This window comes from Camelus ferus, chromosome 2 (genome assembly GCF_009834535.1).
Source record: "Camelus ferus isolate YT-003-E chromosome 2, BCGSAC_Cfer_1.0, whole genome shotgun sequence".
NCBI classification, from domain to species: domain Eukaryota; kingdom Metazoa; phylum Chordata; class Mammalia; order Artiodactyla; family Camelidae; genus Camelus; species Camelus ferus.
Window position 1 is genome coordinate 113,981,609 of NC_045697.1, and position 12,820 is coordinate 113,994,428.

Consider the following 12,820-nt stretch of genomic DNA (forward strand, 5'->3'; position numbering starts at 1 on the left):
TAAATACCACAAGGAAGGTACCATCCCAGCGTGTCTAGTAGGGTACGCATGATCTGTTCTGCCTTTGTTGCTTTCCCTGTGGTTGTACGACTCTTAGTGTTTTCATTATTTGGTTTTCTTTTGTGTTCAGTGATGCTTGTTAGAATGAGTATTTGGACATAGGACATTGATGGGGAGAATCCATTGCTCTGATGAGGATAATTCACTGCTGAATGGAAATAATCTTCTTCCCTGAATGGGAAAGAATCCAATGCCTGTTATAAAACTGGATTCATGGACAATACTTCCTCCTCAGAGAAATATTAAAGTAGATCTTAACCCCAGAGTTCACAGTGGTGGGTGTCCTGCTAAAGTGGGTCAGGAGATGAAAACAGTCGCTGCAACAGACAAGCCTGACGGACGTGGGACAGCGTCTCTGGTCCTTGCAGGTTCAGTGGAGCCAAGGCAGGAGAAGGCCCGTCTTTGACAAGTGAGGCTTTTTCAAAAGAACCTCCGATTGAAAGCCAAGCTCAAAGCTTTTTTGATCCAGGGGTTAAAGAAAAGCCTTTTGCTTCTAGATTGATTTCTTAGTTTTCATGAATATTTTTGATCACATGAAGAATTTTAAGCATCCTTTAATGTTATACCTACAATTTAAAATTCATTACTTCATCACCATTAATTAATTGACTAATTAATTAATCAAAACTATGTATTGAGCTTGTGCTGTGTGCCACATACTGCTCTGATTCACACAAATGATTAACAAAGACCCATCTTTATGGAGAGAACATTCTGGTTGGACAGAGAACACACAAGCAAACCAGTGAAAATACCGGATGTCGAATGATGCAGACAGCTCTGGCCTCCAGTCCTTCTGCTCTGATGAAAATGCCCATCTATCATTGTTCTAAAATTGCCATTTCAGTCTTCTCACTTCCTCTACCTCCTAGCAGTGTTTAATTTTCTCTTCCAGCCTCTAAACCTGACTGAGGGCTTACTTAGTCTTTAGACCTTTTCTCCTCTCTAACTGCTTCCCATTTCATACTGAGATGAGAAGAAATATCAACGTTAACGACCCCAAACAGGTGTCTCCAGCACATCCCTCTCTGCTGAGCTCTCAGTTCCATATCTCAATGTCCATTTAATATCTCCAATAGGACTACAAAAGGTGTCTCAAAAATAGAAATCATAATTTTCTCTCTCAAACCTGTGTTCTCTCCAGATCGATAAATCTACTCAGTAGGAAGAATCTGGTACAAGTGCTAGACTTTATAAGCAAATAAATTTCTTCTTACAGATGGGGTCCAAGTAAGGCAATCGATTTTGCTTAGATTGTACAGCATGACACAAGGTTTCTCCATCTCATTGAATTCCAGGATACCAAAAAGGGGAAAATCACCCGTGATTATTTCGGCACCTTCCTGTTATGGAACAGAGCAAAGAGAGGCCAGTGGAAGTTTAGAAACTTGCTAATTGTCACAGAACCAATTTATTGCATATTTCCTTCCATATCCATATGAGGGTGGAAGCCTTCCTAAATCAATAACCATGTGCAAGGTAAACACTCACGGACTGCAGCAGAGAACAGCAGAGCTGGTGTGAGATTGGCAGGGAAGGTTTCCCAGGGGAGGTGCTGCAGCTATCTCTTGAAAGCTGTCTTTCTAGGATGGAGGGAGACACAGTGAGGGTGCTCCTGGTGAAACTCTTAGGATGCTTGACTTCTCTGAAACATTTGATAATATTGGGGATTTGCTCATCCTTGATTTTCTTTGCATTAATAGCCGTGACACTGAAGTTTCCTTCTCTATCTCAAATGCTGCATTTTGTTCCTAAGGCAATGCTTTAACCCTCTTATTTTGTCTTCCCAAATGCTTAGACATTCAATTATATGGAATCTGTAAACAAATCAAAATGCCTCTAAATTGAATCTACGGAATAACATAAGTACTCTAAACCCTACTGCCGTAAGCAACATGGCATATTATGCCATATGGTGAAAAAAAATAGTTTGATTCAGAGGAAAACACTATTTTTGAAGGAAAGAAACCTCTGTCCATCCCCCTTATGATTTTTAAGTCCAACTTTGTTAACTTCAAAGTTAGACAGATACCTTTTGGGTACACAAGCATGTTGTTTTCTCTAAGTCAATAGTGAAGTTCTTTTTTAAAATTTATTTCTTTGGGGGGAGGAGTTAATTAAGTTTATTTATTTGTATTTCTTAATGGAGGTACTGGGGATTGAACCCAAGACCTTGTGCATGCTAAGCAAGTGCTCTACCACTGAGCCATTGCCCTCCCCTTGTGAAGTTATTTTTGATGCTTCTAATATAAATGTTGAGGTTACGAGGAAAAGTCATAGGATCATTATCTCACCATCTGTTCCAGCTTGTTTGTTTCAGTCACATGCTTTTCAGTGTTCTTCCTGAGCTGTCAACAAACTGCCAATTAATTATGAAATCTAGCAGGTTTTCAGAGGTTACTACACTGAGAAAGTGAGATCATGAGTCAGTATATCATGGGATCAGTTACTGCTGATTTACAATTTCCAGAACACCTGTGGACAAGTAAACTTTTCAAGATGGAATAATGACTTCTTTGGATCCTGTAGATGGGGAGAGGGAAGAAGCTGATATTTTCTGAGCATCCACTGAGAAAAGCCCTCTTTCTGTTTAAGTTGCCATTTGATAACTATGTAACTGAATTCTAGTATTTTTCTTAGTGATATTTCAATGGAGGGAATCTTACGAGATACCCATTCACAGAAGATAAACACGGAAACTAGTCTTTTCTCTTTGTCTTGTCTAACACCCCACTGCTGAGCTCAAATGCCCATCTGTAATAGAAATCAGTGTTCTCCTAAAAAAAAAAAAAAGTTATCTGACTTTTAATGTTAGTTCTGTTTCACTTCATCTGTAATACCAAGTAAATCACTCCAGTTGTACAGTCATTTTTGCTGAGAAAAGGCATTTTTATTTTTGTATAACATGGTATTTTTAAGAAACTTTAGACTTGAAAATCCTGACTACCAGTGAAAAAAGTTAATCATGGTTCACAGTAGGAGGCGATTGAAATAGTATAAATAGGCTGCATATACTACACTGAAGATTTACGTGCTGACTTATTTTTCCAACTTTTATTGAAATTTCTTAAAGTAGATATTCCTATCCTATTGCCTTTTGGGAGAAAAAAATATTTCAGGAGACTGTTGATCTAATTATTGATGTGTGGGAGTTTACGCACCCAAGATGTGTGAGATTTTTATTCACCTACTAAAATTAACTCATTGTTCATTAGTTCTATATTTTATAGTAGATGAACTCTTTCTGATGTGGGAGATGTGTGTGTGTGTGTGTATGTGTGTACACAAAGGAAAAGAGACAGAGAGGTTAGGAAGGGAAAAGAAAGAGGACAGAGAAAGACAAAAAAGACAAAACTTGAAATGAGCACTTGGAATATTTAGGACCTCACCTTCACAAGAATCGTGATGGGAGAGGATTGTTGCCAGGCCCCCTCCCGCCCTCCCTTTCCCGGCTCATAACAGAAGGAACATAATATTCAGAGCTCTGACGAAAATCTTCCTTCACCTCAATTGTTGGCTTTATTCTTGGTCTCTATCTTGGATTTAAAATATTCCATCCAGTTGTCTTGTGAAACAAATATTTACCTCTGAGAGAAGGATTAGACCATACATCAAAATGACAGCCAAAGGATGGATTGCAAAAGAAAATATTTAGTTTTCCCGGGTTCGTTTTCAGATGTTTTGTAGCAGCAGTGGAAATAGGAATTGTATTCAACGTGGTCAGAATGCAGGAAAACACGATCTTTCTTGTTACCCTTGTAGATGAGATGACATTCATTTATGCATTCATTCCTTTAGTGTCCAGTAAGTGTCAAACGACTTGGTAGGCCCAGGTGATCTAATGCTTGGGGGGCGAAACAAAGCAGATTCCAACATTCATGAAACTTGAAGGAGAAGTCAGGTATATAGTCCAGTGAAGAAAGCCAGAATCATTAAAGTATTCATATTAATGGTGTATAATTAGATGTTCTGAAATGAAGGAAGACTGATCTGTAAGCAAAGTAACCAAGAAACGTAACTGGCTTGGTGTTATGTGGAACGATTCTATGGGATATTTTTGAAATGTGATGGTATTTGGGTGATAAATGGGGAAAAATGTATTTCAGTTGGAGGAAATGGATATACAAAAGCCTTAGGGTAGGAATGAACAAAATAAGTTTAAAGAACTGCAAGAAGATTAGTCTGGCTGGAGAATGGTTATTTGAAGACAAAAGGAAGACATGCAGAGCCAAGATGCTAGAGGATCTTGTAGGATCCAGGGATTTTCTTCTTTATCTCAAGGACAAATAAGTATAGCCCAAAGTTACTAGTAAAGGCTACAACACTGTGATGTTTGAATTTAAGGTGATGACTCAGGCCATTGTGTAGAAAAGGATTGAAGGTGCATGTGTTTAAGTGTGGAAGGCCAGGAATGATGGGTTTGGGGCATTTCGAGAGCTAAGTGGTGCCAGTAGCTTGAATTAGGGTTGTGACAGGGGTCTTAGAAAGGAACTGATGTTTGAGAGATATATTATGAAGGTAGCACTAAAAGAACTTAGAGATGGGTTTAATATGAAGACGTCAAAGGTGTCTCCCTTGTTTCTGGCTTCATCAAGTGGATGAATGAGAGTCTGGAAAAGCATGGCTTGATGTGGGGTATGAATACCATGAGGAGTTGCTTTAGGAACATGAAGGTGGAGCTGTGAAGAAGGCTAATTATACCAATCTGGGGACTGAATGAGAAGCAATACATATAATTACAACCATAGACTCTGCTGAATGTCTGGCTGAGTGCATGGAGTAGGATGAATGGTTAATAGAATTAAACAAAATATAGTATTTCATGGCAAAATAAAAAAGGATGAACTTGCCACAGGACTGGGAAGGCATTTTTACAAATTCCATAGAAACAGAGGAGCCAGATGTTATAGACATCAACTAAAGTGATCATTTTTTTGAGGAAAAAAAATATTTTGATAGAGTGATGAGGAGAGAAGTATGATTGGTCAGAAAATGAACAGAAAGAGACAGACAACTCTTTCTGAAAACTCAGAAAGTAGAGGAGGGAAATTATTTTAAACCATGGGTAATTTGAGCATGGTTAAAGACGGAGGAAAATAATGGAGAGAGAGTTTCAATACACTGAAAAACAGGGTTAGTCAATTGGCAAAGTTTCTCAAGATGTCAGATGAACAGATTGGATTTGGCAAGACAAAGAGCGCCTCCTGTTGTCACAACAGGGGCAGAGATGTGTTCTGAAAGTGATAAAGAAAAATATAGATGAACTCAAGGCATAGATTTGTTTGGAAGAGAGCTTCGACTTTATATTGTAATATGTTTATGCCATTTTACAATTTTCTCTGGTATATCCAATAATACAGAGCTGTGGAAAGAATCATAGGACTTGAGTTTAAAGCACTTAAAAAGCAATTTTCTAGGAAATGTCCCTTTAGATACTATTGGAAAAATGCATTCATAACTCAATATACCCCACCTGCATAATTTCTGTTGTACCTACCATGGAAGACTACCTTATGAACCTTTCACTGATCTTTGCCAGTAAATTATGATAGCTACAGTTTTATTAAACTTTATTCATCAAATGTAGTCAATGAGGAGTTAGAAATTTATAAATATGTTGTTAAATGTATTCTGTATGGATGCTTAAAAGTAAATCAAAGTTTAATGTTTTCTCTGGTTTTAGTACATTTTCTTTCAGCCTATGTTTATTAATTTTTCCTCAATATATTTTTATTTGCCCCTATGTTTCTACTTATTGAATGTTGTATAAAGCTGTATGAGTGAAACAAACAAACAGTATTTATTATGATCAGGAGGTTCATAATCTTTATTCAGAGATGCTTACCTATGATGGATTTTTTTGACATTTGCCACCAAGTTTCGATTAGCTCAGTGGAGATTTCTATTTGCTATTGAGCAATTCTTGATACATTTCTCGATACATTTCTCCAGTATATCATGTATTTGCTGATTATTTGCACTGTTAATTTTCACAGGTGTAAACCAATAAGGATGTTTAAGTGCTGGCCAGCTGTTTTGATTCTTGGATTCATTTTTCTGGAGTCCGAAGGAAGGCCAACCAAAGAAGCGGGATATGGCCTTAAATCCTATCAGCCTGTCATAAGATTGCGACACAAGGTACAATCACATTCTGAACTGACTCATGGTGCCTGCAGATTATGAGCTAAACTATTCGACGTCTGAGTTACTACTCATTTAGGAGCACTTATTTCAGAATATGCTTTCAGAACATAACTTACATGCAAAAACACACATTGTAAAACGTGAAACGGCAGTACTTTTGGAAATTTACAATCTGGAGAATTAAATACCTCTTGACAAAGTATAGAGATGGGTCATTTAAAAAGATATCATTAAAAGTTTACGTGAAGTAATAGTAAAGGATTTGTAAGAATAAGGAAATACGTTAAGACCTAAACTCCCAGATGCTTTCTCTTATTTCCATATTAATTTTAGTTTACAACTTTTGAAACGGAAACAAAAATGTTGTGCTCTTGAATTTGCCATAAAGCTAAACAAAAAGGATGTCTATACCATCTGCAGATATGTAGTTTGACAAAGTTTTTATTTTTATAGAAATCATTAGGCATTTTAATTTCATCAACAATTATCATTTTGGGTGGTCCAATGTTGAGGAAATATGTCATTCCTTTATGTTAAATATTTTCAAGCATAAAATAAATTGACATCTAGGCATACTATAAATGATATAGATTATATACTTACAATAAATAAATCTGGTGCTTTTATTTTAGTAACAGATCATGATACTGAAACCAAGAGACTAAAGCAACTTTTATTCGATCAAATAAAAGTAAATAACACATTTTGGTTTTAATAGACAGCATACAAAAGATAAGAAATGCTAAATTATGAAAGGAAAATATATATTTTAAAATTTCTTGTCACTTGTCCTTTAAAAAATAGGTAAAATAAATAAACACGATCATATTGATTTTCTCCCTTACATTCAATACATGCTTTTGGCATTTACATTGCATATATTTTTGTTGAAATTATTTCATAATATTATAGTAATCTGATAAAATAGCGAACCTTTACTGGGATTTTTATGTGCCAGATACTAGGCTATGCTGTTAAATTTATTATTTTATTTAATATTTAAAATAATCTTATGAAGATGTACGTATTTTCATTCTATAGATAACAAATCAAAATTCTTGGAAATGTTAGAGGTTTTCTGAATGCGTGCATTTATTAAAGATATCAATTGGCTAGATTATGTAACATGCAAGATAGACTTGATAGGCAGACAAAAGAAAATAAGTAAAATATAAAATATACTTCAGTGTCAAAAAGCATTGTAGAAACTTAGTCACATGGAGAAGTAAGTTCTTAGTGTGTCTAGTCTGGATAAATACAATTGGAAAATTAGTCTTGTTCCACTATCTTTTAATTATCGCCCGTTTCCTCTACTTCATGGACTAACAGTAAGTTTTTTCCTGGCCCCACTCTTAGAAATAGTAAATGCTTTATGAATGTTCTCAAAACACATTATTAATTCAACATATTGGCTCATGCTGTTAGAGACCCAGTTAATATTTATTCCGTGCTGTGTGTCTGCCCTAAGTGAGGTGTCTTGAGGTTAGAAACTGTGTCTTTCTAATCTTTTCATTTGTGGTGCCATGAATATAGTAGCTACTGTTTAATTGAATTGATGGCAGAAAAATAAATGACAGGTAGAATGCATGACTAGGTGTTTTTGATTGTCCCCTTGCTAAAATATAATACCGCAGATTTGTATGTATTAGAGTACATTTATAAACGATTCTGAATTAACTTTGGATGTTGAAGATAAATTACTTATTCCTCCATTGTTATGTGATTCAATTAACCTTTAAAGAAAAGAAACGGCACAATGAGTTAAACCTATTTTGGAAACACTAATGTCCACCAAATTGATCAAAGTCACCTCACGATCTTTTCCATCTCTTTAGTCTGTACCTCTAAATAGTTAGAAATAATACATGATTGTTGGTATTTGAAAGCAGAGAGGCAGAGAATGTCATGGTAATATCTAACTTTCAAGTGACTTGGGACAGAGGTGACATTAAGCTATAAAAGGCATTTTGTGATTTTGTGTGTGTGTGGGTGTGTGTATTTGACAGGAATAAAGACACACCTTGAGTTGTTCAGGTCCCTGCAAAAACCCCAACAGATACTTTCTATTTCCTGTCAACCCCTGACCCAGTTGTTACCCCAAAAGGGGGAGGGAAAAGACCCCAGTTCTTGTCTTACCAGAAAGATAAGAATTCAGATGGGAGATGGAAGAGTTGTGTAGCAAAAATACGAAAGGTTTTATCAGCAAAAGAAAAGTACCCCTCCAAGAATGGGAGGCGGGCTGATCCAAGGGCTGATAGCAATGGTCTTTGTCTCCCCTTCTCTCATACCCTCTCTTAGAGGTGGTCTCTTGATTGATTGACAGCTCTTGCTCCTGCAGTGCTCAGTCATGCTTGTCCCCTTTTGCACATGTCGTTACCCATGATACACACAGAAAAACCCATGGGGGCCTAGCTACAACGCTAACTATATTACAGTGAGCATTGGGCCCTGTCTGATTAGGTCCTTGTCTCTACTGCGCAGTCATGGCTGTTGGGTTCTAACCGGTCTCTTACCTGCCTAACACACCACTGGGATCTACCCTTCCTTTCCCAAAATCTTGAAGACCAGTCTCTTAATAGCATTTATTTTTGCTTGGACCAGTAGCTATTTGAATCCCAGAGATACCTGGTCACCCCCTTTTCCACTGATTCCCATTCCAATTAGGCTCATAGGCTACTTTATTGGCTAGGTTTTCCCAACCATAACTGGAAATGGAGCAGACATAGACATTCCCTGCCTCCCCTTTCTGATTTACTTCAATTCACAGAGCACATCACTATTTGTCAAGATATCTATTTCACTTATGTATTAGTTTGTTGGATGTGTCTTTCCATTATAATCTAGGCTACTATTCATCTTGTATCCCACAGCCCCTAGAACAGAAGTCAGCACACAGTAAACGCTGAACAAATACATGTGGAATGAATGATTCCGTCTGCTGGCTACAATATGTCAGGATGACATACGCATATAATCACATTATATCATTAATTACAGTTAATAATAAATTGGAAATAATTTCCTTTTCTATAATTTCATCAGAGTAAAACCAACAAAGCAATATTAATGCACTTTAAAATACATTATTTTAATAGCATTACATAAATTGGTTTTCTCTTATTTGCTTTTTTAACCTACATAGTTTTATTTAAACTGCAAAGAATATAAACCTCGATAGTTCTGTAAGACTTAGGGAATGCAGAGGAGATTTTCTGTTTGTCTTAGATTTATCTGGTGTTAAATATTAATTATTAACTACAAACTATAAAATGAATAATAGATACAATGGATCTCGAGGTCTGATTAGACATTTTCCACAGTTTCCCCAGAGAGGTGTCAGTACCTTACATCTGAACAAGTACATGTATAGAATTCATTTTTTATTGAATACTTGTGTGCCAACTGTATAATGAATTCCCTTTGGGGAGCAAAAAATGAAATGTGAGTCCTATTTGTCAGCTTACATAGAAATATTGTAGATATAAATATAAATATATAGGTACTTAAGCTATATCATTTACAACTCTCTCTATACACACAGGCTTGTGATTGAAAACACATTTGTCTGTGTCTCAGGATAAAAATGAAAACATAAATCCATCATGCTAACTATAGAAATCTTAATTACAGTCCACGGTATGTATCCGAGGGAGCTGATCATGTGTTTCATCCAATGTGTTTATCCAACCAGCATTTATCAAACATAAACGTCGGAATTCATTAGCACTGTAAAACTGCAAAATACAATTACAAAATGCAAATCCAAACAGTGGCTTTTTCTTTCATTATTTTAAAACAACCGCCACATACTTACATTGTGCTAAGTACTCTCACATACATTAATTGCTGTAATTTAATTCTACAATAATGGGATGCAAGGAATAGTATTACTGTTCATCCAAATGATATGATTAAAACCCAGAGAGGAAAAAGTAACTTTCCCAAGGAGAAGGGGTGGGGGGGACAGATACACTCAATGAGCTTAGTAAGAGGTAGAGAAAAGCACTGGTAGACCAGAGAAGAACAAAGGTGATGATGGTCGTAGAGCGACTGCGACATTGACCTCAAAGAGAACCGTCTAATGTTCTTTCACATAGTTTCTCCTGCCCCTACATAAGCACCACCATAGTACTCCCATATCTATTTCCTGGCCAGACTGAAACAAGTCTTCTTCTGAAGGTTGCTGTAGCTCTGGTTTAGGGCACCTTCCCGATGGAGACTCACCAGAAAGCAATAGTCACTCCCCTAAATGCTCATCTGCAGCTAGGAATCTGGGTGTTGAGCATAGTCGGAACACATGGCAATGTGCATTGGTAAGAAAGTTTCCAGAAGTCCCACAAATTTTGAGCCTTCTCTAGAACTGGTGTACTCAGAGCATCCTCTACAGAACTTAACAGTATCACCAGGCATTGATTCTATGCAAGGCAGTCTGTTAGCTTTATTCTATACACTGATTTAATCATACGAAGATCCTCGTGTTGTAAGTGGTTTATTGTTATTGGATGGATGAGAAAACTGTGGTTCACCAATGTTTAGTACCTATTAATACCACATACTTAGAATGTTAGGAAGCAGGATTTAGGGTTTCATATCAAGCCTAGATACTTAGCGCAGGTTCCACAATGAGTACTTTTTGTAGTAATTTGACCTGAGAACTTCCTATTCTCTTTATATTCTGATCATATAGTAATCAGTCATGTCTTGGTCCCCTTGTGCTTGGGTGGGACTATGTGTCTAGTTCCGGCTAATGAGTTTTAAGGAGCGCCATGGAGTGCATCTGGGCTGAACATTCGATCACAATGATAAAACCTTCCTGAACTCTCGTTTCCTCCTAGCATGACAAATATCATCTGTTCTAGGTGGTGGCTGCTTAAATCAGCCCAAGTGTCTAAATCACTGGGCTGAGTAAACCACCTTGGCGATTGATGATTACCTGGCAATGTGAAATGAGGGAAAAGCTTTTGTTTTAAATCACTGAGATGTGGGGTTTATTTGCTATCTCAGCATAACCATGGTCTATCCTCACCAACAGAGAAAAATTTAGACCTTAACCTCCTATTACCTAACCAAGATTTCCGGGCTGCTTTCCCTGGACTACCTTGGTTTCCTCTTTCACTTCTACTTCTAGACTTTTCATCCTCTTTTCCATCCATTCTTTCTTTTTTCTGTTTCTTGCTGGGTCATGATTTTCTATCACAATTAAACCTCCTGTTGTATTTACAACCCTAAAATATGCATATTTCAGCATGTTACTGTATATCCTAATTGGTTTGCTGTAAACCCCGTTAAGATCAATGCCTTATCTTACATCCCTTTTCTTACCCACAGCACTGACCACACTGCTACATTTTGTGCTGATAATGATCATCAGAGTCAAGCTTGAGGGAAGATCTTATAAGGACAGCAAGGAGCGCCCTTTGAGTATACCTAGTGGGACCACTATAAGATCTGAAATTGCTCACATCTTTGTGTGTTCAGGAAATGCTATGTCCAGCTTTAGAGCGCAAACTAAAATTGCCTTATGATTCCTTTACTTCCTAAATCAAAATATTTGTCTATGAAAGTAGTTACTGTGTGAATGGGGCAGAGAGTTTGCATAATTGAAATAGATCCAGAGAGCATTGGTATGCACGCAGTACGGTCGAATTCAAAGAAGTCATTTGTGGGAGGTGATGCTTTCCTTTTGGTATTAAAAGAATGATCCATGGGGAAGGGTGGAGAGTGGCAGGAGAGAACTCTAGGGAAGGAGAGAAAAAAAAAAAACGTTAAACACCACATCAAAAAGGTGACTGCTCAGAGGCTGGAAACCTTCAGGCAAAGCCCAGGAGCATTATTTCCTAAATGACGAAAAATTGGGCCATTCCATCTGAAATATCTGACTGCTTGCAGCTTCTTCAGGGGAAGGCCCTTTAAAGTGTTAATGTCTTTCGGAGAGGTCAAGAAGCAAGCTGGGCTGTTGCCTGAGAGCAAAGATGGTCATGATGAGGGAAATGGAGTGCTGGTCAAAGAATTAATTAAATGTTAAGGAATATATTAATTAATATATATATGTATGCATTCCATTGATATCATAATGGCTGAATACTATTCATAAATATCAGATTTTTTAATTAAAAAATTATGTTTGAAAAAGAAGATTTTTTTTTTTTTTTCTGAGAGATGAAGTTCCACTATTAACTAAGCTAGTGCCCTGAGCCCAGCTTCCACAGGGCAATGTAAAGAGGGTCAGATTACACCTGCACACATCATGCAGTCTGTTACACAAGATCTGTGGTCTGTGGGTTGAAGAACATCGTATGGACCAAAGCCTGCCTGCTCTTTGCACCAGAGGAAGACATTATCTTTAGGACACTGGATGGTCAGTAGTCCTACCTGGAACACCAATGGCAGTTGGTGTCTCTGCTTCCAAGATGTGCAGAAACATGAGGGACCCGTGGAGAGCTGTCTCCCAAAGCACTTGGCGAGTACCGCCTGTAGCAGGAGGTCAGAGTCACCATCAAGTGTATCTAAGGCCAAAACTAATGCTGTGCATGTTTCAAAGTTGATTTGCAAACCAAGTGCATAGGTGTAGCTTCATCCTACCTTTTACCTGGTTAATTTTGTCCTTTCTAGGACT

At 37.2% G+C, this 12,820-nt stretch overlaps 1 protein-coding gene across 1 annotated transcript in view; it reads left to right on the forward strand.

Moving 5' to 3' along the window:
- The window catches only part of FSTL5 (follistatin like 5), a 667,511-nt gene that overhangs the window by 39,193 nt on the left and 615,498 nt on the right, over positions 1-12,820 (forward strand). The window contains exon 2 of the mRNA XM_032465748.1: positions 6,057-6,198. Coding sequence (XP_032321639.1) covers positions 6,073-6,198 — 126 coding nt within the window. The 5' untranslated portion in view covers positions 6,057-6,072. The remainder of the gene's footprint in view (positions 1-6,056; positions 6,199-12,820) is intronic.